At 42.9% G+C, this 27,215-nt stretch overlaps 1 protein-coding gene across 2 annotated transcripts in view; it reads left to right on the forward strand.

The window, feature by feature from the left end:
- col5a2b (collagen, type V, alpha 2b) overlaps positions 1-27,215 on the forward strand; it is a 62,133-nt gene that overhangs the window by 22,398 nt on the left and 12,520 nt on the right. For both annotated transcript variants that reach the window (XM_042319412.1, XM_042319413.1), the window contains exons 26-47: positions 37-135; positions 260-313; positions 2,369-2,467; positions 2,717-2,770; positions 3,237-3,290; positions 3,419-3,472; positions 3,585-3,638; positions 4,953-4,997; positions 5,521-5,619; positions 5,825-5,932; positions 6,117-6,170; positions 6,469-6,522; positions 6,813-6,866; positions 7,026-7,079; positions 7,399-7,560; positions 7,754-7,807; positions 7,949-8,110; positions 8,277-8,384; positions 8,546-8,653; positions 8,874-8,927; positions 9,187-9,294; positions 9,689-9,742. In XM_042319412.1, the coding sequence (XP_042175346.1) occupies positions 37-135; positions 260-313; positions 2,369-2,467; positions 2,717-2,770; positions 3,237-3,290; positions 3,419-3,472; positions 3,585-3,638; positions 4,953-4,997; positions 5,521-5,619; positions 5,825-5,932; positions 6,117-6,170; positions 6,469-6,522; positions 6,813-6,866; positions 7,026-7,079; positions 7,399-7,560; positions 7,754-7,807; positions 7,949-8,110; positions 8,277-8,384; positions 8,546-8,653; positions 8,874-8,927; positions 9,187-9,294; positions 9,689-9,742 (1,746 nt within the window). The remainder of the gene's footprint in view (positions 1-36; positions 136-259; positions 314-2,368; positions 2,468-2,716; positions 2,771-3,236; positions 3,291-3,418; positions 3,473-3,584; positions 3,639-4,952; positions 4,998-5,520; positions 5,620-5,824; positions 5,933-6,116; positions 6,171-6,468; positions 6,523-6,812; positions 6,867-7,025; positions 7,080-7,398; positions 7,561-7,753; positions 7,808-7,948; positions 8,111-8,276; positions 8,385-8,545; positions 8,654-8,873; positions 8,928-9,186; positions 9,295-9,688; positions 9,743-27,215) is intronic.

The raw sequence follows: 27,215 nt of genomic DNA on the forward strand, positions 1-27,215 counted from the left end.
ATATTATGCCAATCAAATGCCACACTCTGTGATCAGGGTGCCCAAGGTGAGCGAGGACTGGGTGGATCATCTGGTGCCAAAGGTGCCGATGGTGACCCTGGACGCACTGGAGAGCCAGGTCTACCAGGGGCACGGGTGAGATAACATACCTCTCGTCAGCATTCTGTATCACAGAAGAATATTCCTTTTTGGTGATCATCATGCTTATGTTGATCCTAGATGAAATGTTTTATTAAAATCCTCCCTATTCTTTCCTCAGGGTCTGTCGGGTCTTCTCGGCTCCCAGGGTCCTGAGGGACACCAAGGACCAATGGTGTGTGGATATGAGTCAGGAAAATAATATATATATATATATATATATATATATATATATATATCCCCTACCTACCTACCTACCTACCTACCTACCTACACATATATATATATATATATATATATATATATATATATATATATAAACTCAGCAACAAAAAAAAACTTCCCCTCACTGTAAATTGCATTTATTTTCAGCAAAATTAACATGTGTAAATATTTGTATGAACAAAACAAGTTCAACAACTGAGACATAAACTGAACGAGTTCCACAGACATGTGACTAACAGAAATGGAATAATGTGTCCCTGAACAAAGGGGGGGTCAACATCAAAAGTAACAGTCAGGGCCTCCCAGGTGGCGCAGTGGTTAAGGGCGTACTGTACTGCAGCGCCAGCTGTGCCACCAGAGGCTCTGTCGTAACCGGCCGCGACCGGGAGGTCTGTGGGGCGACGTACAATTGGCCTAGCGTCGTCTGGGTTAGGGAGGGCTTGGCCGGTAGGGATATCCTTGTCTCATCGCGCACCAGCGACTCCTGTGGCGGGCCGGGCGCAGTGCACACTAACCAAGGTTGCCAGGTGCACAGTGTTTCCTCCGACACATTGGTGCGGAGGTAACAGTCAGTATCTGGTGTGGCCACCAGCTGCATTAAGTACTGCAGTGCATCTCCTCCTCATGGACTGCATCAGATTTGCCAGTTCTTGCTGTGAGATGTTACCCCACTCTTCCACCAAGGCACCTGCAAGTTCCCGGATATTTCTGGGGGGAATGGCCCTAGCCCTCACCGTCCGATCCAACAGGTGCTCAATGGGATTGAGATCCGGGCTCTTCGCTGGCCATGGCAGAACACTGACATTCCTGTTTTTCAGGAAATCACGCCCAGAATGAGCAGTAAGGCTGGTGGCATTGTCATTTTGGAGGATGAGCCTGCAGGAAGGGTGCCACATGAGGGAGGAGGATGTCTGCCCTGTAACTCGCAGCGTTGAGATTGCCTGCAATGACAACAAGCTCATTCTGATGATGCTGTGACACGCCACCCCAGACCATAACGGACCCTCCATTTACAAATTGATCCGATCATCACCCTGATGAGACAAAACCGTGACTCATCAGTGAAGAGCACTTTCTGCCAGTCCTGTCTGGTCCAAGGACGGTGGGTTTGTGCCCATAGGCGACGCTGTTGCCGGTGATGTCTGGTGAGGAACTGCCTTACAACAGGCCTGCATGCCCTCAGTCCAGCCTCACTCAGCCTATTGCGGACAGTCTGAGCACTGATGGAGCGATTGTGCGTTCCTGGTGTAACTCGGGCAGTTGTTGTTGCCATCCTGCACCTGTCCTGCAGGTGTGATGTTCGGATGTACCGATCCCAGACGCTACAGTCTTGTTGGATGCATTTACAGTTTGTTTTGGTTGTGTTTCAGATTATGTTATGCCCAATAGAAATTAATGGTAAATCATGTATTATGTCATTTTGGAGTCACCTTTACTGTAAATAAGAATATAATGTTTCTGAACATTTAATGTGGATGCTACCATGATTGGGGCGGCAGGGTAGCCTAGTGGTTAGAGCGTTGGACTAGTAACCTGAAGGTTGCAAGTTCAAACACCTGAGCTGACAAGGTACAAATCTGTTGTTCTGCCCCTGAACAGGCAGTTAACCCACTGTTCCTAGGCCGTCATTGAAAATAAGAATTTGTTCTTAACTGACTTGCCTGGTTAAATAAAGGTAAAATTTAAAAAATGGATAATCCTGAATGAATGATGAGTAAGAAAGTTTCAGATGCACAAAGATCAGGCCCCAAAACATCCTAACCTCTCATCATTACAATAGTTTAGCATTTTGGGGGGTATGACATTTGTGTGTCTGTAGATTTCTCACTCATCATTATTCATGATTCATTCATGATTATCTGTAGTCATGGCAGCATCCACATGAATGTAGAAGTGTTCAGAAACATATTAAATATGCAGGGGAGTGCGTGATACATGTTTTTATCTATAGACAGGCCAAATGTGAACATACCTCTGTTTCTGTCCCTCTATCTCTCTCTCTCAGGGAGGGGGAGGAGAGGATGGGGGACCAGGTTCAGCAGGGTCAGATGGTACCAGAGGTCTAGCTGGAACCATGGGTGTAGTTGGACCAAAAGGCTTTACTGTGAGTAACCCACACTTTATGGAGATCATGTGAGTGTGTGTGTGTTCCTTTCCACAATATACAGCAGAAGCAGCTCCATTAAACCCATCACATTTAGAATGATGAATGAAATAAGTGTAGTTGTTTGAATGCGTCTTCCAGGGACCATACAATGTCAGGAGAGACACTGGAATGCTACTTATATGATATAGGAAGAGGGAAACATTGACATGTTATTGATTGTGGATCATTGTTAATTTGTCCTCACAGGGAGACCCTGGTAAGGCAGGAGAAGTGGGGACCCCAGGTGTTGCAGGACAGAGGGTAAGTACACTACACTCATCAGGGGTTCAAATATGATTTTGTAGGTGGTTGAACTGCCTCTCAAACTGGTTTATTTCCAAATATAAACTGGGTGGTTTGAGCCCTGAATGCTGATTGGCTGACAGCCGTGGTATATCAGACTGTATACCACGGGTATGACAAAACATTTATTTTTACTGCTCTAATTACGTTGGTAACCAGTTTATAATAGCAATAAGGCACCTTGGGGGTTTGTGGTATATGGCCAATATACTACGGCTAAGGGCTGTATCCAAGGCCTTGTACCGTGCCTAAGAACAGCTCTTAGCTGTGGTATATTGGCCATGTACCACACCCTCTCGGGCCTTAATGCTTAAATAAAACATTTTCAGTTTCCATTCTATGCTTTCTCCCATTGTAAGCTGGTAGATCTCTGCTGTAGTACCTCATCATACACACTGACCACTGAGGACTGTTTCTTATACAGGGGGTTAATGGGAAAGCTGGAGAGATGGGCGCTGGTGGCCCTGCTGGTCCAGCAGTAAGTATCTGATTAATACCTTTCAATTAAACAATACATACCAACACAGTTTCAACTTGAAATACTGTATGGGGTTATGGTAAGCTTAAACTGTTGCTGGTTTTCCTGTCCATACCTGACTTCTTTAGGGAGTTGCAGGGAAGAGAGGAGAGCAAGGACCTCCTGGTATGAATGGCTTCCAGGTATGCTGTTTCACATGGGATTTATTGACCTTGTATTTACTAGGATAGAGACTAGTGATAGTACTAATCAATAAAGGGGAAATGAGAACTATAATGGTGTGATGTATTTCAGGGTCTACCTGGGTCTGCTGGTCCACCTGGAGAGTCTGGGAAACCAGGTGCTGAGGTACGGTATGACATCACGCCCGACTGTGACAGACAATAACCTCTATTTTACAGTTGATTTGTTTACAGCTTATTAATCTTACATTTCAACAATAGATGACTTCTTTAGATAATGAACTAAATGTTGTTATGTTGATAGACTCATGACTGGGTATGTGTGTCTTTTCCTGCAATGGATCAAACAAAGGCACATATTAACCAGTCATGAGTCTGCCAACATAACGAAACACAGTCCATTCATTATCTACAGTAAGAATCTAGAAATGTAACATGTTTTTGAGTTGAGTTATAGATATACAACACTACTATCAGTTTCAAATCAAATTAAATTTGATTGGTCACATTAACATGGTTAGCAGATGTCAATGCGAGTGTAGCGAAATGCTTGTGCTTCTAGTTCCGAAAATGCAGTAATATCTAACAAGTAATCTAACAATTTCACAACAACTACATTATACACACAAGTGTAAAGGAATGAATAAGAATATGTACATATAAATATATGGATGAGCGATGGCCGAACGGCATAGGCAAGATGCAGTAGATGGTATAGAGTACAGTATATACATATGAGATGAGTAATGTAGGGTATGTAAACATGATATAAAGTGGCAGTGTTTAAAGTGACTGGTGATACATGTATTACATCCAACGTTCATCAACGTTTCAGGGTTATTTAATGCTGCATTTACACAGGAAGGCCAATTCTGATCTTTAACCATATTAATGATAGCAGGTTGGCATTTATTGGGATGATTCATGTTCTGGAGGCAGCTCTGCAGTGTAGTCACTTGCTGGCACAGCTACAAAGTCATAAAATCAGATTTTAAACCTAACCTTAACCACGATGCTAACCTTTTACTTAACCTTAAATTAAGACCATTTTTGTTTTTATACCTTTTTCTCGAATATATCGCCAATTTTGACTTTCGATCTGGCCCATAAACGTCAAACTGCTTCTTGGCAAAATGTATGATCTGGTTGGTCAAAAGACCAATTAGTGGAAAAAGATCCAAATTAGGCTGCCTGTGTAAACAAGTTCAAGTTGATTTGTCGTATGCCCACGATACACATGGTATACACAGTCCAACGAAATGCTTACTTGCAGGTTCCCTCTCAACAATGTGACAACAATAAGAAATAGTAAAAGATAAGAATACGAAAATAATAAGTCGAAGATCATAAAAATGTAGCATAAGTATACATACAGGAAGTGTGTCAGGGAAGGGGATTGGACAGTAAGGGAGGTGGAAGAGGGGGTTGAAACAGCCTGTCTGTTGTGTTGATGAAATGTGTTTGGTATTGTCATTCCCAGGGTATCGCTGGAGAGGGAGGGGCTGCTGGTCTCACAGGGCCAAGGGTAAGCCCTTTTAGCTGATTTATCTATTCATTTGATGCCCATTTGAATACAACCCTCAATAAGGGAAAGTAACCCTGCCCCTCTGCAGAGAAAATGCATCTTCCAACTGAAATCATAATCATATTGATATTTTTCAATACAGAAGTACAATTACCTACTACATAATGGAAACCTATCATGTGGCAAAATGCTTTTTTTTCCCCAATGAGGTTTTGTTTGAGTTCAGTCCTAGTCTTCACTAGTAAAATAAGGTTTGTAACTAGGGCACTGTGTTTTTGTTAATCCTGTCACATGACCTGGTCTTTATGTAAAGCTTATTCATCAAACTGTCCCCTTTTTTTAATGTCAGATGGTCCATCACCATCCTCAGACATTGCTTTCATTTTTGGTCTATTTCTCATTTCTGGAAAAAGCTTCAAATCCAGGTCATGTGATACGATAACCAAAACACAAGGCCCTGTTAATAACATACAGTGCTGTAAAGAAGTTGTTTGTAGCTGACCAGTGGGTGATTGCATCGTAGGGTGAGCGGGGCATCCCAGGAGAGAGAGGTGATGTGGGAACTAAAGGACTACCGGGGCCCAAAGGTATTTCAGGAGGGCCAGGACCAGAGGGACCAAAGGTAAGTACTATAGCACATTACTTTCAAATATTGATTTATTTATTTGTGTCTTTATTCATTCAGTCATTTAACCAGGTTGTCAAATGATATCTCTTCTACGATGGAGGCTTAATGCAGATTAACAATGTAATGATGGCCTCGTATATCCATGTTATTTCCCACAAACATGATATGAGAGTTGTTTCTGTGTGTGTTCTTCCCCCAGGGGGGGTCTGGAACTAAAGGAACCATTGGGGACATAGGAGCTGCAGGCCTGCAGGGGATGCCCGGGGAGAGGGGTATCCCTGGTTCTCCTGGTCCTAAAGGAGATGTGGTAAGTATCTGTGTTGGAGGGGAAGATATCAACCAAAACTTGGTTAAGTACATAAAGTACCACCAGAGTCCAAGACACTAGAAGGAACTACAAGTTGTCACCCTTCAGAGTGGTGTATTCCATGTTTATAACTGGGTGGGTTCATTCTGCAGTCCTGTTCCGCTGACCCCTCTTCTCTCCTTAGGGTTCAGTTGGTGAGAAAGGAACCGAGGGTACTGCTGGAAACGACGGGCCCGGGGTGAGTGTTACCTTACACATACATGTCTACACATACCTTTCTGAGTCACCTAAATGGATTACATCAAGGGTTTTAAGCAAAAATAACATCTTAAAATGTCACCCATAACAAAATTCTGTTAGGTTCAAGTTGAATGATGTGTCAAAATGTAGTGACGTCATCATAACCAGCTTTAGGCCCTGGGTTGAGTGTAGTCACCTTTTGATGCACCTTCTAGTTTCATTGGTTTCACAACCATAGTAAGTTGTTCACAGCAAGTTGTTGAATATTTGAAATCCTGTTTGTTTTTCATTTGAAGGGACTTCCTGGTCCAGTTGGACCAACAGGAGGCATTGGGCTCAATGGTGATAAGGTAAAGCACTCACTCACTCACTCACTCACTCACTCACTCACTCACTCACTCACTCACTCACTCACTCAAATGTATTCATGAAGGCCTCTTTACATCATCAGTTGTCACATAGTGCTTTAATAACAGTAACCCTGCCTAGACCCTAAAGGAGCATCCAGCATACAGTCACCAACAGCACTTAGACAGACAGACTAGATGAACATACACTGTAGCAGAGAACACCTCTCCATATTAAGGCCTCAGTGCCTACCACAGATACCCAGACAATATATTATATTTGTTTGTTTTAGGGAGAGGCCGGTCCTAAAGGGCCCCCTGGACGTCGAGGAGCGAGAGCAGTGGCCGTAAGTACTGCGATTCATTTTGTAAAATTATTGACACACGTGAAATACTGTAAGTTGTCTTGTGTACAATTGTCCCATAGTAAAAAAAGACCATTGCAATATACTGTTAATAGTTCTCATATACCTCTGTACTGACCTCTGACCCAACATCTGTTATAGGGAGCTTCTGGGGAGCCTGGTCCAACCGGTGCAGTAGGATTCCCTGGGTCTCCTGTGAGTGGCTTTCAAACAATGTGGGGGTCTGTCACGCCCAATAGTGTCAGCTATGACAGGCGCCTTCCCTGTTGTATTGTGTCCCTTGATGTTCTGTTAATTTGTCAACCTTGGCTTGGTGTTACAGGTGTTGTCTGAACAGATTGCGCTGCAAACATCCTCCTGTATAATGTTGAATAAACATTTCAGTAATGGTCAAAGTTAATAACCATTTCCATATAACCACATAGTAACTATACCCATGGTGAGACTTGGAAGTCGTTTTGCATGGCGATGAATCTGCCCAGTAATCATGGTCATTGTGTCTGACTCTTCGCAGGGTCCCGATGGGCAACCCGGGGTCAAAGGTGAACCAGGAGAGAGGGGTCAGAAGGGTGAGGCTGGAGCACAGGGACTCCAGGGAACAGCTGGTAAACTTGGTTCCCAGGGTCCTGATGGTGTGACTGGACTAAAGGGGGCCAGAGGAACACAAGGGGCCGCGGTGAGTGAGTCGTACTGGGGGTGACGTATAAAGGCTGGAGCATTCATAGAAAGACTTCCCCATGCTATTTACTGTAGAAATAGACCTGATCATGGCTACTCAGCACAGAGTAGGAATGCTTTTCCAGGGAATTTACTGAATATGTAGTACAGTATGTTGATATTTTCTGATAAGAATTTCATCTCATTTTCAGGGTGGGTCTGGTTTCCCAGGATTCCCTGGGGGAGTTGGTCCAGCAGGCTCCGTTGTGAGTTAATCCTACTATCAACCAATCAAATCACTTTATACCTATGAAATCACCAATAAATGATTTCATAAACAATAGAACACAGAGCAATATAGTGAAATATGTTATTCCATTACTCACGTTGTCTTTCCACTCTTCCAGGGTGAGGTAGGGGTGCCTGGAGACATTGGTACCCCAGGGAAGGCAGGTACTCCGGGACTTAGAGGTGAGAATGGAGGCCCTGGGCATGTAGGAGAGAGAGGGGCCCCGGGCCCAGCAGGTGCCCCAGGAGACAAGGGAGAGCCTGGAGAGGATGGACCAGGGGTAAATATGAGAGAGTTACAGAAGTTAAAAAATGTAGCTGTATCGTTCAGAGTGATTTATAGAGCGAGACTTCTCTGCCACCCTCCATTGCTCTATATTTCTTTTGCTAGACTAGGAAATATCTGAAGTTACCATTGGCCAATGGGATGGTCTTTGTTTCTGACAGGGCCCTGATGGGCCGGCGGGACCACCAGGTATCTCAGGACAGCGAGGTGTTGTGGGCATACCTGGAGTCAGAGGAGAGAGCGGGATGGTTGGGCCCCCCGGTACTGCTGTATGTATGGCACTCAAGTTCACATTCACCATTCATTTCTATAGAGAGTAGTATCATTATACACTGAACATAGTCCCAATCCAAGACTCAGTCAGATATACAGCACGCTCATACACTTTCCATTTGTGTCCTGACCAGTGAAGTCACACTTATTTTCCCAGGGTACACCCGGAAAATCAGGTGCCCCCGGAACTCGGGGAGGCAAGGGTGCTGTCGGTGCAGTCGGGTCACCAGGGACAACCGGACCAAGAGGGGACCTTGGTCTTACAGTATGTGTTTCCACTTAATTGACACATGACTGTTCTGTCTGTGGGTTCAGTGAACACATGTCCATTAAAAACCAACTGTGGATTAAAACATACTCACATACACACCTTTCATTCATGTGGAAATTATAATAGTTCCCCTGAAAAGCAGGTCTTTACTGTAACAGAAGGATACTGTACTATACAGCACAGGTAAACGTAATGCAGCAATCTGTCTTTACAGGGGAATGCTGGGTCTGATGGGGTACCTGGCAAGGATGGACTTATAGGAGCCAGGGTAAGACACAACTACAGATGGACAAGAAACTTTATGGAAATGTATGATCAAACCATTTCACCAGAAAATGTGTCTGTCTGTCTGTCTGTCTGTCTGTCTGTCTGTCTGTCTGTCTGTCTGTCTGTCTGTCTGTCTGTCTGTCTGTCTGTCTGTCTGTCTGTCTGTCTGTCTGTCTGTCTGTCTGTCTGTCTGTCTGTCTGTCTGTCTGTCTGTCTGTCTGTCTGTCTGTCTGTCTGTCTGTCTGTCTGTCTGTCTGTAGGGAGATAGAGGGAATCCTGGTGCTGAGGGTCTTGCTGGAACTCCGGGGCTTCATGGCTCTGTTGGTCCAGTCGGCACCTCTGGAGTCCCTGGGAAGAGAGGAGACAATGTGAGTAATCTGGACAATGCCATCGCAGAGTTTTGCCACACCAACGTTCAGTCTTCTAGCCTTGAGACATGACTGTAGACCCTTATGGCGTTAGAGGTCATAGGAGTCTACAGTGTTTGAGGTCAAAACCCAGTACGAACATGTCTGCACTCACTACTGTAACTCACTCCTGTAACTCACTCCTGTAACTCACTACTGTAACTCACTACTGTAACTCACTCCTGTCTTCTCTGGATAAGAGAGTCGGCTAAATGACTAAATGTAAAAATGTAATGTTTCAGGGTTAAGAGCTGTCATGCTCTGAGTAGATGTGACAAAGTTGGTAGTAGTAAACTCATTTCAGGTTGTTTGATTTGATTTCCCTTGATATTGTTTTTTTGTTTTTCAACACTAGGGTGCTAGAGGGCCTCCAGGACCCCAGGGACAATCAGGGATCCGGGGGAAGCTGGTAAGAACACCTCTCTTACATTTCCTATGAAGTAAGTACACTACTAGTGGTAGTAGTATGCCTGTTGATGAAGTAGAGTACACTACTAGTGGTAGTAGTATGCCTGTTGATGAAGTAGAGTACACTACTAGTGGTAGTAGTATGCCTGTTGATGAGGTAGAGTACACTACTAGTGGTAGTAGTATGCCTGTTGATGAAGTAGAGTACACTACTAGTGGTAGTAGTATGCCTGTTGATGAAGTAGAGTACACTACTAGTGGTAGTAGTATGCCTGTTGATGAAGTAGAGTACACTACTAGTGGTAGTAGTATGCCTGTTGATGAAGTAGAGTACACTACTAGTGGTAGTAGTATGCCTGTTGATGAAGTAGAGTACACTACTAGTGGTAGTAGTATGCCTGTTGATGTTGAGTAGAGTACACTACTAGTGGTAGTAGTATGCCTGTTGATGAAGTAGAGTACACTACTAGTGGTAGTAGTATGCCTGTTGATGAAGTAGAGTACACTACTAGTGGTAGTAGTATGCCTGTTGATGAAGTAGAGTACACTACTAGTGGTAGTAGTATGCCTGTTGATGAAGTAGAGTACACTACTAGTGGTAGTAGTATGCCTGTTGATGAGTAGAGTACACTACTAGTGGTAGTAGTATGCCTGTTGATGAAGTAGAGTACACTAGTATGCCTAGTGGTAGTAGTATGCCTGTTGATGAAGTAGAGTACACTACTAGTGGTAGTAGTATGCCTGTTGATGAAGTAGAGTACACTACTAGTGGTAGTAGTATGCCTGTTGATGAAGTAGAGTACACTACTAGTGGTAGTAGTATGCCTGTTGATGAAGTAGAGTACACTACTTGTGGTACACTAGTGGTAGTAGTATGCCTGTTGATGAAGTAGAGTACACTACTAGTGGTAGTAGTATGCCTGTTGATGAAGTAGAGTACACTACTAGTGGTAGTAGTATGCCTGTTGATGAAGTAGAGTACACTACTAGTGGTAGTAGTATGCCTGTTGATGAGTAGAGTACACTACTAGTGGTAGTAGTATGCCTGTTGATGAAGTAGAGTACACTACTAGTGGTAGTAGTATGCCTGTTGATGAAGTAGAGTACACTACTAGTGGTAGTAGTATGCCTGTTGATGAAGTAGAGTACACTACTAGTGGTAGTAGTATGCCTGTTGATGAGTAGAGTACACTACTAGTGGTAGTAGTATGCACTGTTGATGTGGTAGTACACTACTAGTGGTAGTAGTATGCCTGTTGATGAGGTAGAGTACACTACTAGTGGTAGTAGTATGCCTGTTGATGAAGTAGAGTACACTACTAGTGGTAGTAGTATGCCTGTTGATGAGGTAGAGTACACTACTAGTGGTAGTAGTATGCCTGTTGATGAGGTAGAGTACACTACTAGTGGTAGTAGTATGCCTGTTGATGAGGTAGAGTACACTACTAGTGGTAGTAGTATGCCTGTTGATGAGGTTGATGAGGTAGAGTACACTACTAGTGGTAGTAGTATGCCTGTTGATGAAGTAGAGTACACTACTAGTGGTAGTAGTATGCCTGTTGATGAGGTAGAGTACACTACTAGTGGTAGTAGTATGCCTGTTAGTATGCTACTAGTGGTAGTAGTATGCCTGTTGATGAAGTAGAGTACACTACTAGTGGTAGTAGTATGCCTGTTGATGAAGTAGAGTACACTACTAGTGGTAGTAGTATGCCTGTTGATGAAGTAGAGTACACTACTAGTGGTAGTAGTATGTACACCTGTTGATGAAGTAGAGTACACTACTAGTGGTAGTAGTATGCCTGTTGATGAGGTAGAGTACACTACTAGTGGTAGTAGTATGCCTGTTGATGAGGTAGAGTACACTACTAGTGGTAGTAGTATGCCTGTTGATGAAGTAGAGTACACTACTAGTGGTAGTAGTATGCCTGTTGATGAAGTAGAGTACACTACTAGTGGTAGTAGTATGCCTGTTGATGAAGTAGAGTACACTACTAGTGGTAGTAGTATGCCTGTTGATGAAGTAGAGTACACTACTAGTGGTAGTAGTATGCCTGTTGATGAGGTAGAGTACACTACTAGTGGTAGTAGTATGCCTGTTGATGAGGTAGAGTACACTACTAGTGGTAGTAGTATGCCTGTTGATGAAGTAGAGTACACTACTAGTGGTAGTAGTATGCCTGTTGATGAGGTAGAGTACACTACTAGTGGTAGTAGTATGCCTGTTGATGAGGTAGAGTACACTACTAGTGGTAGTAGTATGCCTGTTGATGAGTAGAGTACACTACTAGTGGTAGTAGTATGCCTGTTGATGAAGTAGAGTACACTACTAGTGGTAGTAGTATGCCTGTAGTATGCCTGTTGATGAGGTAGAGTACACTACTAGTGGTAGTAGTATGCCTGTTGATGTGGTAGTAGTATGCCTGTTGATAGTGAGTACACTACTAGTGGTAGTAGTATGCCTGTTGATGAGGTAGAGTACACTACTAGTGGTAGTAGTATGCCTGTTGATGAGGTAGAGTACACTACTAGTGGTAGTAGTATGCCTGTTGATGAGGTAGAGTACACTACTAGTGGTAGTAGTATGCCTGTTGATGAAGTAGAGTACACTACTAGTGGTAGTAGTATGCCTGTTGATGAGGTAGAGTACACTACTAGTGGTAGTAGTATGCCTGTTGATGAGGTAGAGTACACTACTAGTGGTAGTAGTATGCCTGTTGATGAGGTAGAGTACACTACTAGTGGTAGTAGTATGCCTGTTGATGAGGTAGAGTACACTACTAGTGGTAGTAGTATGCCTGTTGATGAGTAGAGTACACTACTAGTGGTAGTAGTATGCCTGTTGATGAGGTAGAGTACACTACTAGTGGTAGTAGTATGCCTGTTGATGAAGTAGAGTACACTACTAGTGGTAGTAGTATGCCTGTTGATGAAGTGAGAGTACACTACTAGTGGTAGTAGTATGCCTGTTGATGAGGTAGAGTACACTACTAGTGGTAGTAGTATGCCTGTTGATGATGCCTGTTGATGAGGTAGAGTACACTACTAGTGGTAGTAGTATGCCTGTTGATGAGGTAGAGTACACTACTAGTGGTAGTAGTATGCCTGTTGATGAGGTAGAGTACACTACTAGTGGTAGTAGTATGCCTGTTGATGATGTAGAGTACACTACTAGTGGTAGTAGTATGCCTGTTGATGAGGTAGAGTACACTACTAGTGGTAGTAGTATGCCTGTTGATGAGGTAGAGTACACTACTAGTGGTAGTAGTATGCCTGTTGATGATGTAGAGTACACTACTAGTGGTAGTAGTATGCCTGTTGATGAGGTAGAGTACACTACTAGTGGTAGTAGTATGCCTGTTGATGAGAGTACACTACTAGTGGTAGTAGTATGCCTGTTGATGAGTGTACACTACTAGTGGTAGTAGTATGCCTGTTGATGAGGTAGAGTACACTACTAGTGGTAGTAGTATGCCTGTTGATGAGGTAGAGTACACTACTAGTGGTAGTAGTATGCCTGTTGATGAGGTAGAGTACACTACTAGTGGTAGTAGTATGCCTGTTGATGAGGTAGAGTACACTACTAGTGGTAGTAGTATGCCTGTTGATGAGGTAGAGTACACTACTAGTGGTAGTAGTATGCCTGTTGATGAAGTAGAGTACACTACTAGTGGTAGTAGTATGCCTGTTGATGAAGTAGAGTACACTACTAGTGGTAGTAGTATGCCTGAAGTAGAGTACACTACTAGTGGTAGTAGTATGCCTGTTGATGAGGTAGAGTACACTACTAGTGGTAGTAGTATGCCTGTTGATGAAGTAGAGTACACTACTAGTGGTAGTAGTATGCCTGTTGATGAGTAGAGTACACTACTAGTGGTAGTATGCCTGTTGATGGTAGTACACTACTAGTGGTAGTAGTATGCCTGTTGATGAAGTAGAGTACACTACTAGTGGTAGTAGTATGCCTGTTGATGAAGTAGAGTACACTACTAGTGGTAGTAGTATGCCTGTTGATGAAGTAGAGTACACTACTAGTGGTAGTAGTATGCCTGTTGATGAAGTAGAGTACACTACTAGTGGTAGTAGTATGCCTGTTGATGAAGTAGAGTACACTACTAGTGGTAGTAGTATGCCTGTTGAGTAGAGTACACTACTAGTGGTAGTAGTATGCCTGTTGATGAGGTAGAGTACACTACTAGTGTAGTAGTAGTATGCCTGTTGATGAGGTAGAGTACACTACACTACTAGTGGTAGTAGTATGCCTGTTGATGAGGTAGAGTACACTACTAGTGGTAGTAGTATGCCTGTTGATGAGGTAGAGTACACTACTAGTGGTAGTAGTATGCCTGTTGATGAGGTAGAGTACACTACTAGTGGTAGTAGTATGCCTGTTGATGAGGTAGAGTACACTACTAGTGGTAGTAGTATGCCTGTTGATGAGGTAGAGTACACTACTAGTGGTAGTAGTATGCCTGTTGATGAAGTAGAGTACACTACTAGTGGTAGTAGTATGCCTGTTGATGAGGTAGAGTACACTACTAGTGGTAGTAGTATGCCTGTTGATGAAGTAGAGTACACTACTAGTGGTAGTAGTATGCCTGTTGATGAAGTAGAGTACACTAGTGGTAGTAGTATGCCTGTTGACTAGTGGTACACTACTAGTGGTAGTAGTATGCCTGTTGATGAAGTAGAGTACACTACTAGTGGTAGTAGTATGCCTGTTGATGAAGTAGAGTACACTACTAGTGGTAGTAGTATGCCTGTTGATGAGGTAGAGTACACTACTAGTGGTAGTAGTATGCCTGTTGATGAGGTAGAGTACACTACTAGTGGTAGTAGTATGCCTGTTGATGAAGTAGAGTACACTACTAGTGGTAGTAGTAGTATGCCTGTTGATGAAGTAGAGTACACTACTAGTGGTAGTAGTAGTATGCCTGTTGATGAGGTAGAGTACACTACTAGTGGTAGTAGTATGCCTGTTGATGAGGTAGAGTACACTACTAGTGGTAGTAGTATGCCTGTTGATGAGGTAGAGTACACTACTAGTGGTAGTAGTATGCCTGTTGATGAGGTAGAGTACACTACTAGTGGTAGTAGTATGCCTGTTGATGAGGTAGAGTACACTACTAGTGGTAGTAGTATGCCTGTTGATGAAGTAGAGTACACTACTAGTGGTAGTAGTATGCCTGTTGATGATGGTAGAGTACACTACTAGTGGTAGTAGTATGCCTGTTGATGAGGTAGAGTACACTACTAGTGGTAGTGATGAGGTAGAGTACACTACTAGTGGTAGTATGCCTGTTGATGAGGTAGAGTACACTACTAGTGGTAGTAGTATGCCTGTTGATGAGGTAGAGTACACTACTAGTGGTAGTAGTATGCCTGTTGATGAGGTAGAGTACACTACTAGTGGTAGTAGTATGCCTGTTGATGAGGTAGAGTACACTACTAGTGGTAGTAGTATGCCTGTTGATGAGGTAGAGTACACTACTAGTGGTAGTAGTATGCCTGTTGATGAAGTAGAGTACACTACTAGTGGTAGTAGTATGCCTGTTGATGAAGTAGAGTACACTACTAGTGGTAGTAGTATGCCTGTTGATGAAGTAGTAGTACACTACTAGTGGTAGTAGTATGCCTGTTGATGAAGTAGAGTACACTACTAGTGGTAGTAGTATGCCTGTTGATGAAGTAGAGTACACTACTAGTGGTAGTAGTATGCCTGTTGATGAAGTAGAGTACACTACTAGTGGTAGTAGTATGCCTGTTGATGAAGTAGAGTACACTACTAGTGGTGTACACTACTAGTGGTAGTAGTATGCCTGTTGATGAAGTAGAGTACACTACTAGTGGTAGTAGTATGCCTGTTGTAGTATGCCTACTAGTTGATGTTGATGAAGTAGAGTACACTACTAGTGGTAGTAGTATGCCTGTTGATGAACTAGTGGTAGAGTACACTACTAGTGGTAGTAGTATGCCTGTTGATGAAGTAGAGTACACTACTAGTGGTAGTAGTATGCCTGTTGATGAAGTAGAGTACACTACTAGTGGTAGTAGTATGCCTGTTGATGAAGTAGAGTACACTACTAGTGGTAGTAGTATGCCTGTTGATGAGGTAGAGTACACTACTAGTGGTAGTAGTATGCCTGAGGTAGAGTACACTACTAGTGGTAGTAGTTGATGAGGTAGAGTACACTACTAGTGGTAGTAGTATGCCTGTTGATGAAGTAGAGTACACTACTAGTGGTAGTAGTATGCCTGTTGATGAGGTAGAGTACACTACTAGTGGTAGTAGTATGCCTGTTGATGATGCCTGTAGAGTACACTACTAGTGGTAGTAGTATGCCTGTTGATGAGTACACTACTAGTGGTAGTAGTATGCCTGTTGATGAGGTAGAGTACACTACTAGTGGTAGTAGTATGCCTGTTGATGAGGTAGAGTACACTACTAGTGGTAGTAGTATGCCTGTTGATGAGGTAGAGTACACTACTAGTGGTAGTAGTATGCCTGTTGATGAGGTAGAGTACACTACTAGTGGTAGTAGTATGCCTGTTGATGAGGTAGAGTACACTACTAGTGGTAGTAGTATGCCTGTTGATGAGGTAGAGTACACTACTAGTGGTAGTAGTATGCCTGTTGATGAGGTAGAGTACACTACTAGTGGTAGTAGTATGCCTGTTGATGAGGTAGAGTACACTACTAGTGGTAGTAGTATGCCTGTTGATGAAGTGACTACTAGTGGTAGTAGTATGCCTGTAGAGTACACTACTAGTGGTAGTGTTGATAGTAGTATGCCTGTTGATGAGGTAGAGTACACTACTAGTGGTAGTAGTATGCCTGTTGATGAAGTAGAGTACACTACTAGTGGTAGTAGTATGCCTGTTGATGAAGTAGAGTACACTACTAGTGGTAGTAGTATGCCTGTTGATGAAGTAGAGTACACTACTAGTGGTAGTAGTATGCCTGTTGATGAGGTAGAGTACACTACTAGTGGTAGTAGTATGCCTGTTGATGAGGTAGAGTACACTACTAGTGGTAGTAGTATGCCTGTTGATGAGGTAGAGTACACTACTAGTGGTAGTAGTATGCCTGTTGATGAGGTAGAGTACACTACTAGTGGTAGTAGTATGCCTGTTGATGAAGTAGAGTACACTACTAGTGGTAGTAGTATGCCTGTTGATGAAGTAGAGTACACTACTAGTGGTAGTAGTATGCCTGTTGATGAGGTAGAGTACACTACTAGTGGTAGTAGTGCCTGTTGATGAGGTAGAATACTAGTGGTAGTAGTGTGCCTGTAGTATGCCTGTTGATGAGGTAGAGTAGTGGTAGTAGTATGCCTACTAGTGGTAGTAGTATGCCTGTTGATGAGGTAGAGTACACTACTAGTGGTAGTAGTATGCCTGTTGATGAGGTAGAGTACACTACTAGTGGTAGTAGTATGCCTGTTGATGAGGTAGAGTACACTACTAGTGGTAGTAGTATGCCTGTTGATGAGGTAGAGTACACTACTAGTGGTAGTAGTATGCCTGTTGATGAGGTAGAGTACACTACTAGTGGTAGTAGTATGCCTGTTGATGAAGTAGAGTACACTACTAGTGGTAGTAGTATGCCTGTTGATGAAGTAGAGTACACTACTAGTGGTAGTAGTATGCCTGTTGATGAAGTAGAGTACACTACTAGTGGTAGTAGTATGCCTGTTGATGAGGTAGAGTACACTACTAGTGGTAGTAGTATGCCTGTTGATGAGGTAGAGTACACTACTAGTGGTAGTAGTATGCCTGTTGATGTATGCCTGGTAGAGTACACTACTAGTGGTAGTAGTATGCCTGTTGATGAGGTAGAGTACACTACTAGTGGTAGTAGTATGCCTGTTGATGAGGTAGAGTACACTACTAGTGGTAGTAGTATGCCTGTTGATGAGGTAGAGTACACTACTAGTGGTAGTAGTATGCCTGTTGATGAGGTAGAGTACACTACTAGTGGTAGTAGTATGCCTGTTGATGAGGTAGAGTACACTACTAGTGGTAGTAGTATGCCTGTTGATGAGGTAGAGTACACTACTAGTGGTAGTAGTATGCCTGTTGATGAGGTAGAGTACACTACTAGTGGTAGTAGTATGCCTGTTGATGTAGTAGAGTACACTACTAGTGGTAGTAGTATGCCTGTTGATGAGGTAGAGTACACTACTAGTGGTAGTAGTATGCCTGTTGATGAGGTAGAGTACACTACTAGTGGTAGTAGTATGCCTGTTGATGAGGTAGAGTACACTACTAGTGGTAGTAGTATGCCTGTTGATGAGGTAGAGTACACTACTAGTGGTAGTAGTATGCCTGTTGATGAGGTAGAGTACACTACTAGTGGTAGTAGTATGCCTGTTGATGAGGTAGAGTACACTACTAGTGGTAGTAGTATGCCTGTTGATGAGGTAGAGTACACTACTAGTGGTAGTAGTATGCCTGTTGATGAGGTAGAGTACACTACTAGTGGTAGTAGTATGCCTGTTGATGCCTGTAGAGTACACTACTAGTGGTAGTAGTATGCCTGTTGATGAGGTAGAGTACACTACTAGTGGTAGTAGTATGCCTGTTGATGAGGTAGAGTACACTACTAGTGGTAGTAGTATGCCTGTTGAGTGGTAGTGATGCCTGTGATGAGTAGTACACTACTAGTGGTAGTAGTATGCCTGTTGATGAGGTAGAGTACACTACTAGTGGTAGTAGTATGCCTGTTGATGAGGTAGAGTACACTACTAGTGGTAGTAGTATGCCTGTTGATGAGGTAGAGTACACTACTAGTGGTAGTAGTATGCCTGTTGATGAGGTAGAGTACACTACTAGTGGTAGTAGTATGCCTGTTGATGAGGTAGAGTACACTACTAGTGGTGTAGTAGTATGCCTGTTGATGAGGTAGAGTACACTACTAGTGGTAGTATATGCCTGTTGATGAGGTAGAGTACACTACTAGTGGTAGTAGTATGCCTGTTGATGAGGTAGAGTACACTACTAGTGGTAGTAGTATGCCTGTTGATGAGGTAGAGTACACTACTAGTGGTAGTAGTATGCCTGTTGATGAGGTAGAGTACACTACTAGTGGTAGTAGTATGCCTGTTGATGAGGTAGAGTACACTACTAGTGGTAGTAGTATGCCTGTTGATGAGGTAGAGTACACTACTACTAGTGGTAGTAGTATGCCTGTTGATGAGGTAGAGTACACTACTAGTGGTAGTAGTATGCCTGTTGATGAAGTAGAGTACACTACTAGTGGTAGTAGTATGCCTGTTGATGAAGTAGAGTACACTACTAGTGGTAGTAGTATGCCTGTTGATGAAGTAGAGTACACTACTAGTGGTAGTAGTATGCCTGTTGATGAGGTAGAGTACACTACTAGTGGTAGTAGTATGCCTGTTGATGAAGTAGAGTACACTACTAGTGGTAGTAGTATGCCTGTTGATGAGGTAGAGTACACTACTAGTGGTAGTAGTATGCCTGTTGATGAGGTAGAGTACACTACTAGTGGTAGTAGTATGCCTGTTGATGAGGTAGAGTACACTACTAGTGGTAGTAGTATGCCTGTTGATGAGGTAGAGTACACTACTAGTGGTAGTAGTATGCCTGTTGATGAGGTAGAGTACACTACTAGTGGTAGTAGTATGCCTGTTGATGAAGTAGAGTACACTACTACACTACTAGTGGTAGTAGTATGCCTGTTGATGAGGTAGAGTACACTACTAGTGGTAGTAGTATGCCTGTTGATGAAGTAGAGTACACTACTAGTGGTAGTAGTATGCCTGTTGATGAGGTAGAGTACACTACTAGTGGTAGTAGTATGCCTGTTGATGAGGTAGAGTACACTACTAGTGGTAGTAGTATGCCTGTTGATGAGGTAGAGTGGTAGTAGTATGCCTGTTGATGAACTACTAGTGGTAGTAGTATGCCTGTTGATGAGGTAGAGTACACTACTGGTAGTAGTGGTAGTAGTATGGCCTGTTGATGAAGTAGAGTACACTACTAGTGGTAGTAGTATGCCTGTTGATGAGGTAGAGTACACTACTAGTGGTAGTAGTATGCCTGTTGATGAGGTAGAGTACACTACTAGTGGTAGTAGTATGCCTGTTGATGAGGTAGAGTACACTACTAGTGGTAGTAGTATGCCTGTTGATGAGGTAGAGTACACTACTAGTGGTAGTAGTATGCCTGTTGATGAGGTAGAGTACACTACTAGTGGTAGTAGTATGCCTGTTGATGAGGTAGAGTACACTACTAGTGGTAGTAGTATGCCTGTTGATGAGGTAGAGTACACTACTAGTGGTAGTAGTATGCCTGTTGATGAGGTAGAGTACACTACTAGTGGTAGTAGTATGCCTGTTGATGAGGTAGAGTACACTACTAGTGGTAGTAGTATGCCTGTTGATGAGGTAGAGTACACTACTAGTGGTAGTAGTATGCCTGTTGATGAGGTAGAGTACACTACTAGTGGTAGTAGTATGCCTGTTGTAGAGTAGTGGTAGTAGTATGCCTGTTGATGAGGTAGAGTACACTACTAGTGGTAGTAGTATGCCTGTTGATGAGGTAGAGTACACTACTAGTGGTAGTAGTATGCCTGTTGATGAGGTAGAGTACACTACTAGTGGTAGTAGTATGCCTGTTGATGAGGTAGAGTACACTACTAGTGGTAGTAGTATGCCTGTTGATGAGGTAGAGTACACTACTAGTGGTAGTAGTATGCCTGTTGATGAGGTAGAGTACACTACTAGTGGTAGTAGTATGCCTGTTGATGAGGTAGAGTACACTACTAGTGGTAGTAGTATGCCTGTTGATGAGGTAGAGTACACTACTAGTGGTAGTAGTATGCCTGTTGATGAGTGGTAGAGTACACTACTAGTGGTAGTAGTATGCCTGTTGATGAAGTAGAGTACACTACTAGTGGTAGTAGTATGCCTGTTGATGAAGTAGAGTACACTACTAGTGGTAGTAGTATGCCTGTTGATGAGTAGAGTACACTACTAGTGGTAGTAGTATGCCTGTTGATGAATGCCTGTTGTGAGAGTACACTACTAGTGGTAGTAGTATGCCTGTTGATGAAGTAGAGTACACTACTAGTGGTAGTAGTATGCCTGTTGATGAAGTAGAGTACACTACTAGTGGTAGTAGTATGCCTGTTGATGAGGTAGAGTAGTGGTAGTAGTATGCCTGTTGATGAGGTAGAGTACACTACTAGTGGTAGTAGTATGCCTGTTGATGAGGTAGAGTACACTACTAGTGGTAGTAGTATGCCTGTTGATGAGGTAGAGTACACTACTAGTGGTAGTAGTATGCCTGTTGATGAGGTAGAGTACACTACTAGTGGTAGTAGTATGCCTGTTGATGAGGTAGAGTACACTACTAGTGGTAGTAGTATGCCTGTTGATGAGGTAGAGTACACTACTAGTGGTAGTAGTATGCCTGTTGATGAGTAGAGTACACTACTAGTGGTAGTAGTATGCCTGTTGATGAAGTAGAGTACACTACTAGTGGTAGTAGTATGCCTGTTGATGAGTAGAGTACACTACTAGTGGTAGTAGTATGCCTGTTGATGAAGTAGAGTACACTACTAGTGGTAGTAGTATGCCTGTTGATGAGTAGAGTACACTACTAGTGGTAGTAGTATGCCTGTTGATGAGGTAGAGTACACTACTAGTGGTAGTAGTATGCCTGTTGATGAGGTAGAGTACACTACTAGTGGTAGTAGTATGCCTGTTGATGAGGTAGAGTACACTACTAGTGGTAGTAGTATGCCTGTTGATGAGGTAGAGTACACTACTAGTGGTAGTAGTATGCCTGTTGATGAGGTAGAGTACACTACTAGTGGTAGTAGTATGCCTGTTGATGAGGTAGAGTACACTACTAGTGGTAGTAGTATGCCTGTTGATGAGGTAGAGTACACTACTAGTGGTAGTAGTATGCCTGTTGATGAGGTAGAGTACACTACTAGTGGTAGTAGTATGCCTGTTGATGAGGTAGAGTACACTACTAGTGGTAGTAGTATGCCTGTTGATGAGGTAGAGTACACTACTAGTGGTAGTAGTAGTAGTACACTACTAGTGGTAGTATGCCTGTTGATGAAGTAGAGTACACTACTAGTGGTAGTAGTATGCCTGTTGATGAAGTAGAGTACACTACTAGTGGTAGTAGTATGCCTGTTGATGAAGTAGAGTACACTACTAGTGGTAGTAGTATGCCTGTTGATGAGGTAGAGTACACTACTAGTGGTAGTAGTATGCCTGTTGATGAGGTAGAGTACACTACTAGTGGTAGTAGTATGCCTGTTGATGAGGTAGAGTACACTACTAGTGGTAGTAGTATGCCTGTTGATGAGGTAGAGTACACTACTAGTGGTAGTAGTATGCCTGTTGATGAGGTAGAGTACACTACTAGTGGTAGTAGTATGCCTGTTGATGAGGTAGAGTACACTACTAGTGGTAGTAGTATGCCTGTTGATGAGGTAGAGTACACTACTAGTGGTAGTAGTATGCCTGTTGATGAGGTAGAGTACACTACTAGTGGTAGTAGTATGCCTGTTGATGAGGTAGAGTACACTACTAGTGGTAGTAGTATGCCTGTTGATGAGGTAGAGTACACTACTAGTGGTAGTAGTATGCCTGTTGATGAGGTAGAGTACACTACTAGTGGTAGTAGTATGCCTGTTGATGAGGTAGAGTACACTACTAGTGGTAGTAGTATGCCTGTTGATGAGGTAGAGTACACTACTAGTGGTAGTAGTATGCCTGTTGATGAGGTAGAGTACACTACTAGTGGTAGTAGTATGCCTGTTGATGATGTAGAGTACACTACTAGTGGTAGTAGTATGCCTGTTGATGAGGTAGAGTACACTACTAGTGGTAGTAGTATGCCTGTTGATGAGGTAGAGTACACTACTAGTGGTAGTAGTATGCCTGTTGATGAGGTAGAGTACACTACTAGTGGTAGTAGTATGCCTGTTGATGATGTAGAGTACACTACTAGTGGTAGTAGTATGCCTGTTGATGTTGAGTGAGTAGGTGAGAGTACACTACTAGTGGTAGTAGTATGCCTGTTGATGAGGTAGAGTACACTACTAGTGGTGAGTAGTATACTAGTGGTAGTAGTTGATGAGGTAGAGTACACTACTAGTGGTAGTAGTATGCCTGTTGATGAGGTAGAGTACACTACTAGTGGTAGTAGTATGCCTGTTGATGAGGTAGAGTACACTACTAGTGGTAGTAGTATGCCTGTTGATGAGGTAGAGTACACTACTAGTGGTAGTAGTATGCCTGTTGATGAGGTAGAGTACACTACTAGTGGTAGTAGTATGCCTGTTGATGAGGTAGAGTACACTACTAGTGGTAGTAGTATGCCTGTTGATGATAGAGAGTGGTAGTAGTACACTACTAGTGGTAGTAGTATGCCTGTTGATGAGGTAGAGTACACTACTAGTGGTAGTAGTATGCCTGTTGATGAGGTAGAGTACACTACTAGTGGTAGTAGTATGCCTGTTGATGAGGTAGAGTACACTACTAGTGGTAGTAGTATGCCTGTTGATGAGAGTAGAGTACACTACTAGTGGTAGTAGTATGCCTGTTGATGAGGTAGAGTACACTACTAGTGGTAGTAGTATGCCTGTTGATGAGTAGAGTACACTACTAGTGGTAGTAGTATGCCTGTTGATGAGGTAGAGTACACTACTAGTGGTAGTAGTATGCCTGTTGATGAAGTAGAGTACACTACTAGTGGTAGTAGTATGCCTGTTGATGAAGTACTAGTGGAGTACACTACTAGTGGTAGTAGTATGCCTGTTGATGAGGTAGAGTACACTACTAGTGGTAGTAGTATGCCTGTTGATGAAGTAGAGTACACTACTAGTGGTAGTAGTATGCCTGTTGATGAAGTAGAGTACACTACTAGTGGTAGTAGTATGCCTGTTGATGAGGTAGAGTACACTACTAGTGGTAGTAGTATGCCTGTTGATGAGGTAGAGTACACTACTAGTGGTAGTAGTATGCCTGTTGATGAGGTAGAGTACACTACTAGTGGTAGTAGTATGCCTGTTGATGAGGTAGAGTACACTACTAGTGGTAGTAGTATGCCTGTTGATGAGGTAGAGTACACTACTAGTGGTAGTAGTATGCCTGTTGATGAGGTAGAGTACACTACTAGTGGTAGTAGTATGCCTGTTGATGAGGTAGAGTACACTACTAGTGGTAGTAGTATGCCTGTTGATGAAGTAGAGTACACTACTAGTGGTAGTAGTATGCCTGTTGATGAAGTAGAGAGTGGTAGTAGTATGCCTGTTGATGAGGTAGAGTACACTACTAGTGGTAGTAGTATGCCTGTTGATGAGTAGAGTACACTACTAGTGGTAGTAGTATGCCTGTTGATGAGGTAGAGTACACTACTAGTGGTAGTAGTATGCCTGTTGATGAAGTAGAGTACACTACTAGTGGTAGTAGTATGCCTGTTGATGAGGTAGAGTACACTACTAGTGGTAGTAGTATGCCTGTTGATGAGGTAGAGTACACTACTAGTGGTAGTAGTATGCCTGTTGATGAGGTAGAGTACACTACTAGTGGTAGTAGTATGCCTGTTGATGAGGTAGAGTACACTACTAGTGGTAGTAGTATGCCTGTTGATGAGGTAGAGTACACTACTAGTGGTAGTAGTATGCCTGTTGATGAGGTAGAGTACACTACTAGTGGTAGTAGTATGCCTGTTGATGAGGTAGAGTACACTACTAGTGGTAGTAGTATGCCTGTTGATGAGGTAGAGTACACTACTAGTGGTAGTAGTATGCCTGTTGATGAGGTAGAGTACACTACTAGTGGTAGTAGTATGCCTGTTGATGAGGTAGAGTACACTACTAGTGGTAGTAGTATGCCTGTTGATGAGAGTAGTAGTACACTACTAGTGGTAGTAGTATGCCTGTTGATGAAGTAGAGTACACTACTAGTGGTAGTAGTATGCCTGTTGATGAGGTAGAGTACACTACTAGTGGTAGTAGTATGCCTGTTGATGAGGTAGAGTACACTACTAGTGGTAGTAGTATGCCTGTTGATGAGGTAGAGTACACTACTAGTGGTAGTAGTATGCCTGTTGATGCCTGTTGGTAGAGTACACTACTAGTGGTAGTAGTATGCCTGTTGATGAGGTAGAGTACACTACTAGTGGTAGTAGTATGCCTGTTGATGATGGTAGAGTACACTACTAGTGGTAGTAGTATGCCTGTTGATGAGGTAGAGTACACTACTAGTGGTAGTAGTATGCCTGTTGATGAGGTAGAGTACACTACTAGTGGTAGTAGTATGCCTGTTGATGAGGTAGAGTACACTACTAGTGGTAGTAGTATGCCTGTTGATGATGTAGAGTACACTACTAGTGGTAGTAGTATGCCTGTTGATGAGGTAGAGTACACTACTAGTGGTAGTAGTATGCCTGTTGATGAGGTAGAGTACACTACTAGTGGTAGTAGTATGCCTGTTGATGAGGTAGAGTACACTACTAGTGGTAGTAGTATGCCTGTTGATGAGTATGCCTGTTGTAGAGTACACTACTAGTGGTAGTAGTATGCCTGTTGATGAGGTAGAGTACACTACTAGTGGTAGTAGTATGCCTGTTGATGAGGTAGAGTACACTACTAGTGGTAGTAGTATGCCTGTTGATGAAGTAGAGTACACTACTAGTGGTAGTAGTATGCCTGTTGATGAGGTAGAGTACACTACTAGTGGTAGTAGTATGCCTGTTGATGAAGTAGAGTACACTACTAGTGGTAGTAGTATGCCTGTTGATGAAGTAGAGTACACTACTAGTAGTAGTAGTAGTATGCCTGTTGATGAAGTAGAGTACACACTACTAGTGGTAGTAGTATGCCTGTTGATGAAGTAGAGTACACTACTAGTGGTAGTAGTATGCCTGTTGATGAAGTAGAGTACACTACTAGTGGTAGTAGTATGCCTGTTGATGAGGTAGAGTACACTACTAGTGGTAGTAGTATGCCTGTTGATGAGGTAGAGTACACTACTAGTGGTAGTAGTATGCCTGTTGATGAGGTAGAGTACACTACTAGTGGTAGTAGTATGCCTGTTGATGAGGTAGAGTACACTACTAGTGGTAGTAGTATGCCTGTTGATGAGGTAGAGTACACTACTAGTAGTGGTAGTAGTATGCCTGTTGATGAGGTAGAGTACACTACTAGTGGTAGTAGTATGCCTGTTGATGAAGTAGAGTACACTACTAGTGGTAGTAGTAGTATGCCTGTTGATGAGTAGCCTGTTGATGAGTACACTACTAGTGGTAGTAGTATGCCTGTTGATGAGGTAGAGTACACTACTAGTGGTAGTAGTATGCCTGTTGATGAGGTAGAGTACACTACTAGTGGTAGTAGTATGCCTGTTGATGAGGTAGAGTACACTACTAGTGGTAGTAGTATGCCTGTTGATGAGGTAGAGTACACTACTAGTGGTAGTAGTATGCCTGTTGATGAGGTAGAGTACACTACTAGTGGTAGTAGTATGCCTGTTGATGAGGTAGAGTACACTACTAGTGGTAGTAGTATGCCTGTTGATGAGGTAGAGTACACTACTAGTGGTAGTAGTATGCCTGTTGATGAGGTAGAGACTAGTGGTAGTAGTATGCCTGTTGATGAGGTAGAGTACACTACTAGTGGTAGTAGTATGCCTGTTGATGAGGTAGAGTACACTACTAGTGGTAGTAGTATGCCTGTTGATGAAGTAGAGTACACTACTAGTGGTAGTAGTATGCCTGTTGATGAGGTAGAGTACACTACTAGTGGTAGTAGTATGCCTGTTGATGACAGTAGTAGTACACTACTAGTGGTAGTAGTATGCCTGTTGATGAGGTAGAGTACACTACTAGTGGTAGTAGTATGCCTGTTGATGAAGTAGAGTACACTACTAGTGGTAGTAGTATGCCTGTTGATGAAGTAGAGTACACTACTAGTGGTAGTAGTATGCCTGTTGATGAAGTAGAGTACACTACTAGTGGTAGTAGTATGCCTGTTGATGAAGTAGAGTACACTACTAGTGGTAGTAGTATGCCTGATGATGAGGTAGAGTACACTACTAGTGGTAGTAGTATGCCTGTTGATGAGGTAGAGTACACTACTAGTGGTAGTAGTATGCCTGTTGATGAGGTAGAGTACACTACTAGTGGTAGTAGTATGCCTGTTGATGAGGTAGAGTACACTACTAGTGGTAGTAGTATGCCTGTTGATGAGGTAGAGTACACTACTAGTGGTAGTAGTATGCCTGTTGTAGTGCCTAGTTGTAGTGATGCCTGTTGATGAGTAGAGTACACTACTAGTGGTAGTAGTATGCCTGTTGATGAGGTAGAGTACACTACTAGTGGTAGTAGTATGCCTGTTGATGAGGTAGAGTACACTACTAGTGGTAGTAGTATGCCTGTTGATGAGGTAGAGTACACTACTAGTGGTAGTAGTATGCCTGTTG

This window comes from Oncorhynchus tshawytscha, unplaced genomic scaffold (genome assembly GCF_018296145.1).
Source record: "Oncorhynchus tshawytscha isolate Ot180627B unplaced genomic scaffold, Otsh_v2.0 Un_scaffold_4246_pilon_pilon, whole genome shotgun sequence".
NCBI lineage: Eukaryota > Metazoa > Chordata > Actinopteri > Salmoniformes > Salmonidae > Oncorhynchus > Oncorhynchus tshawytscha.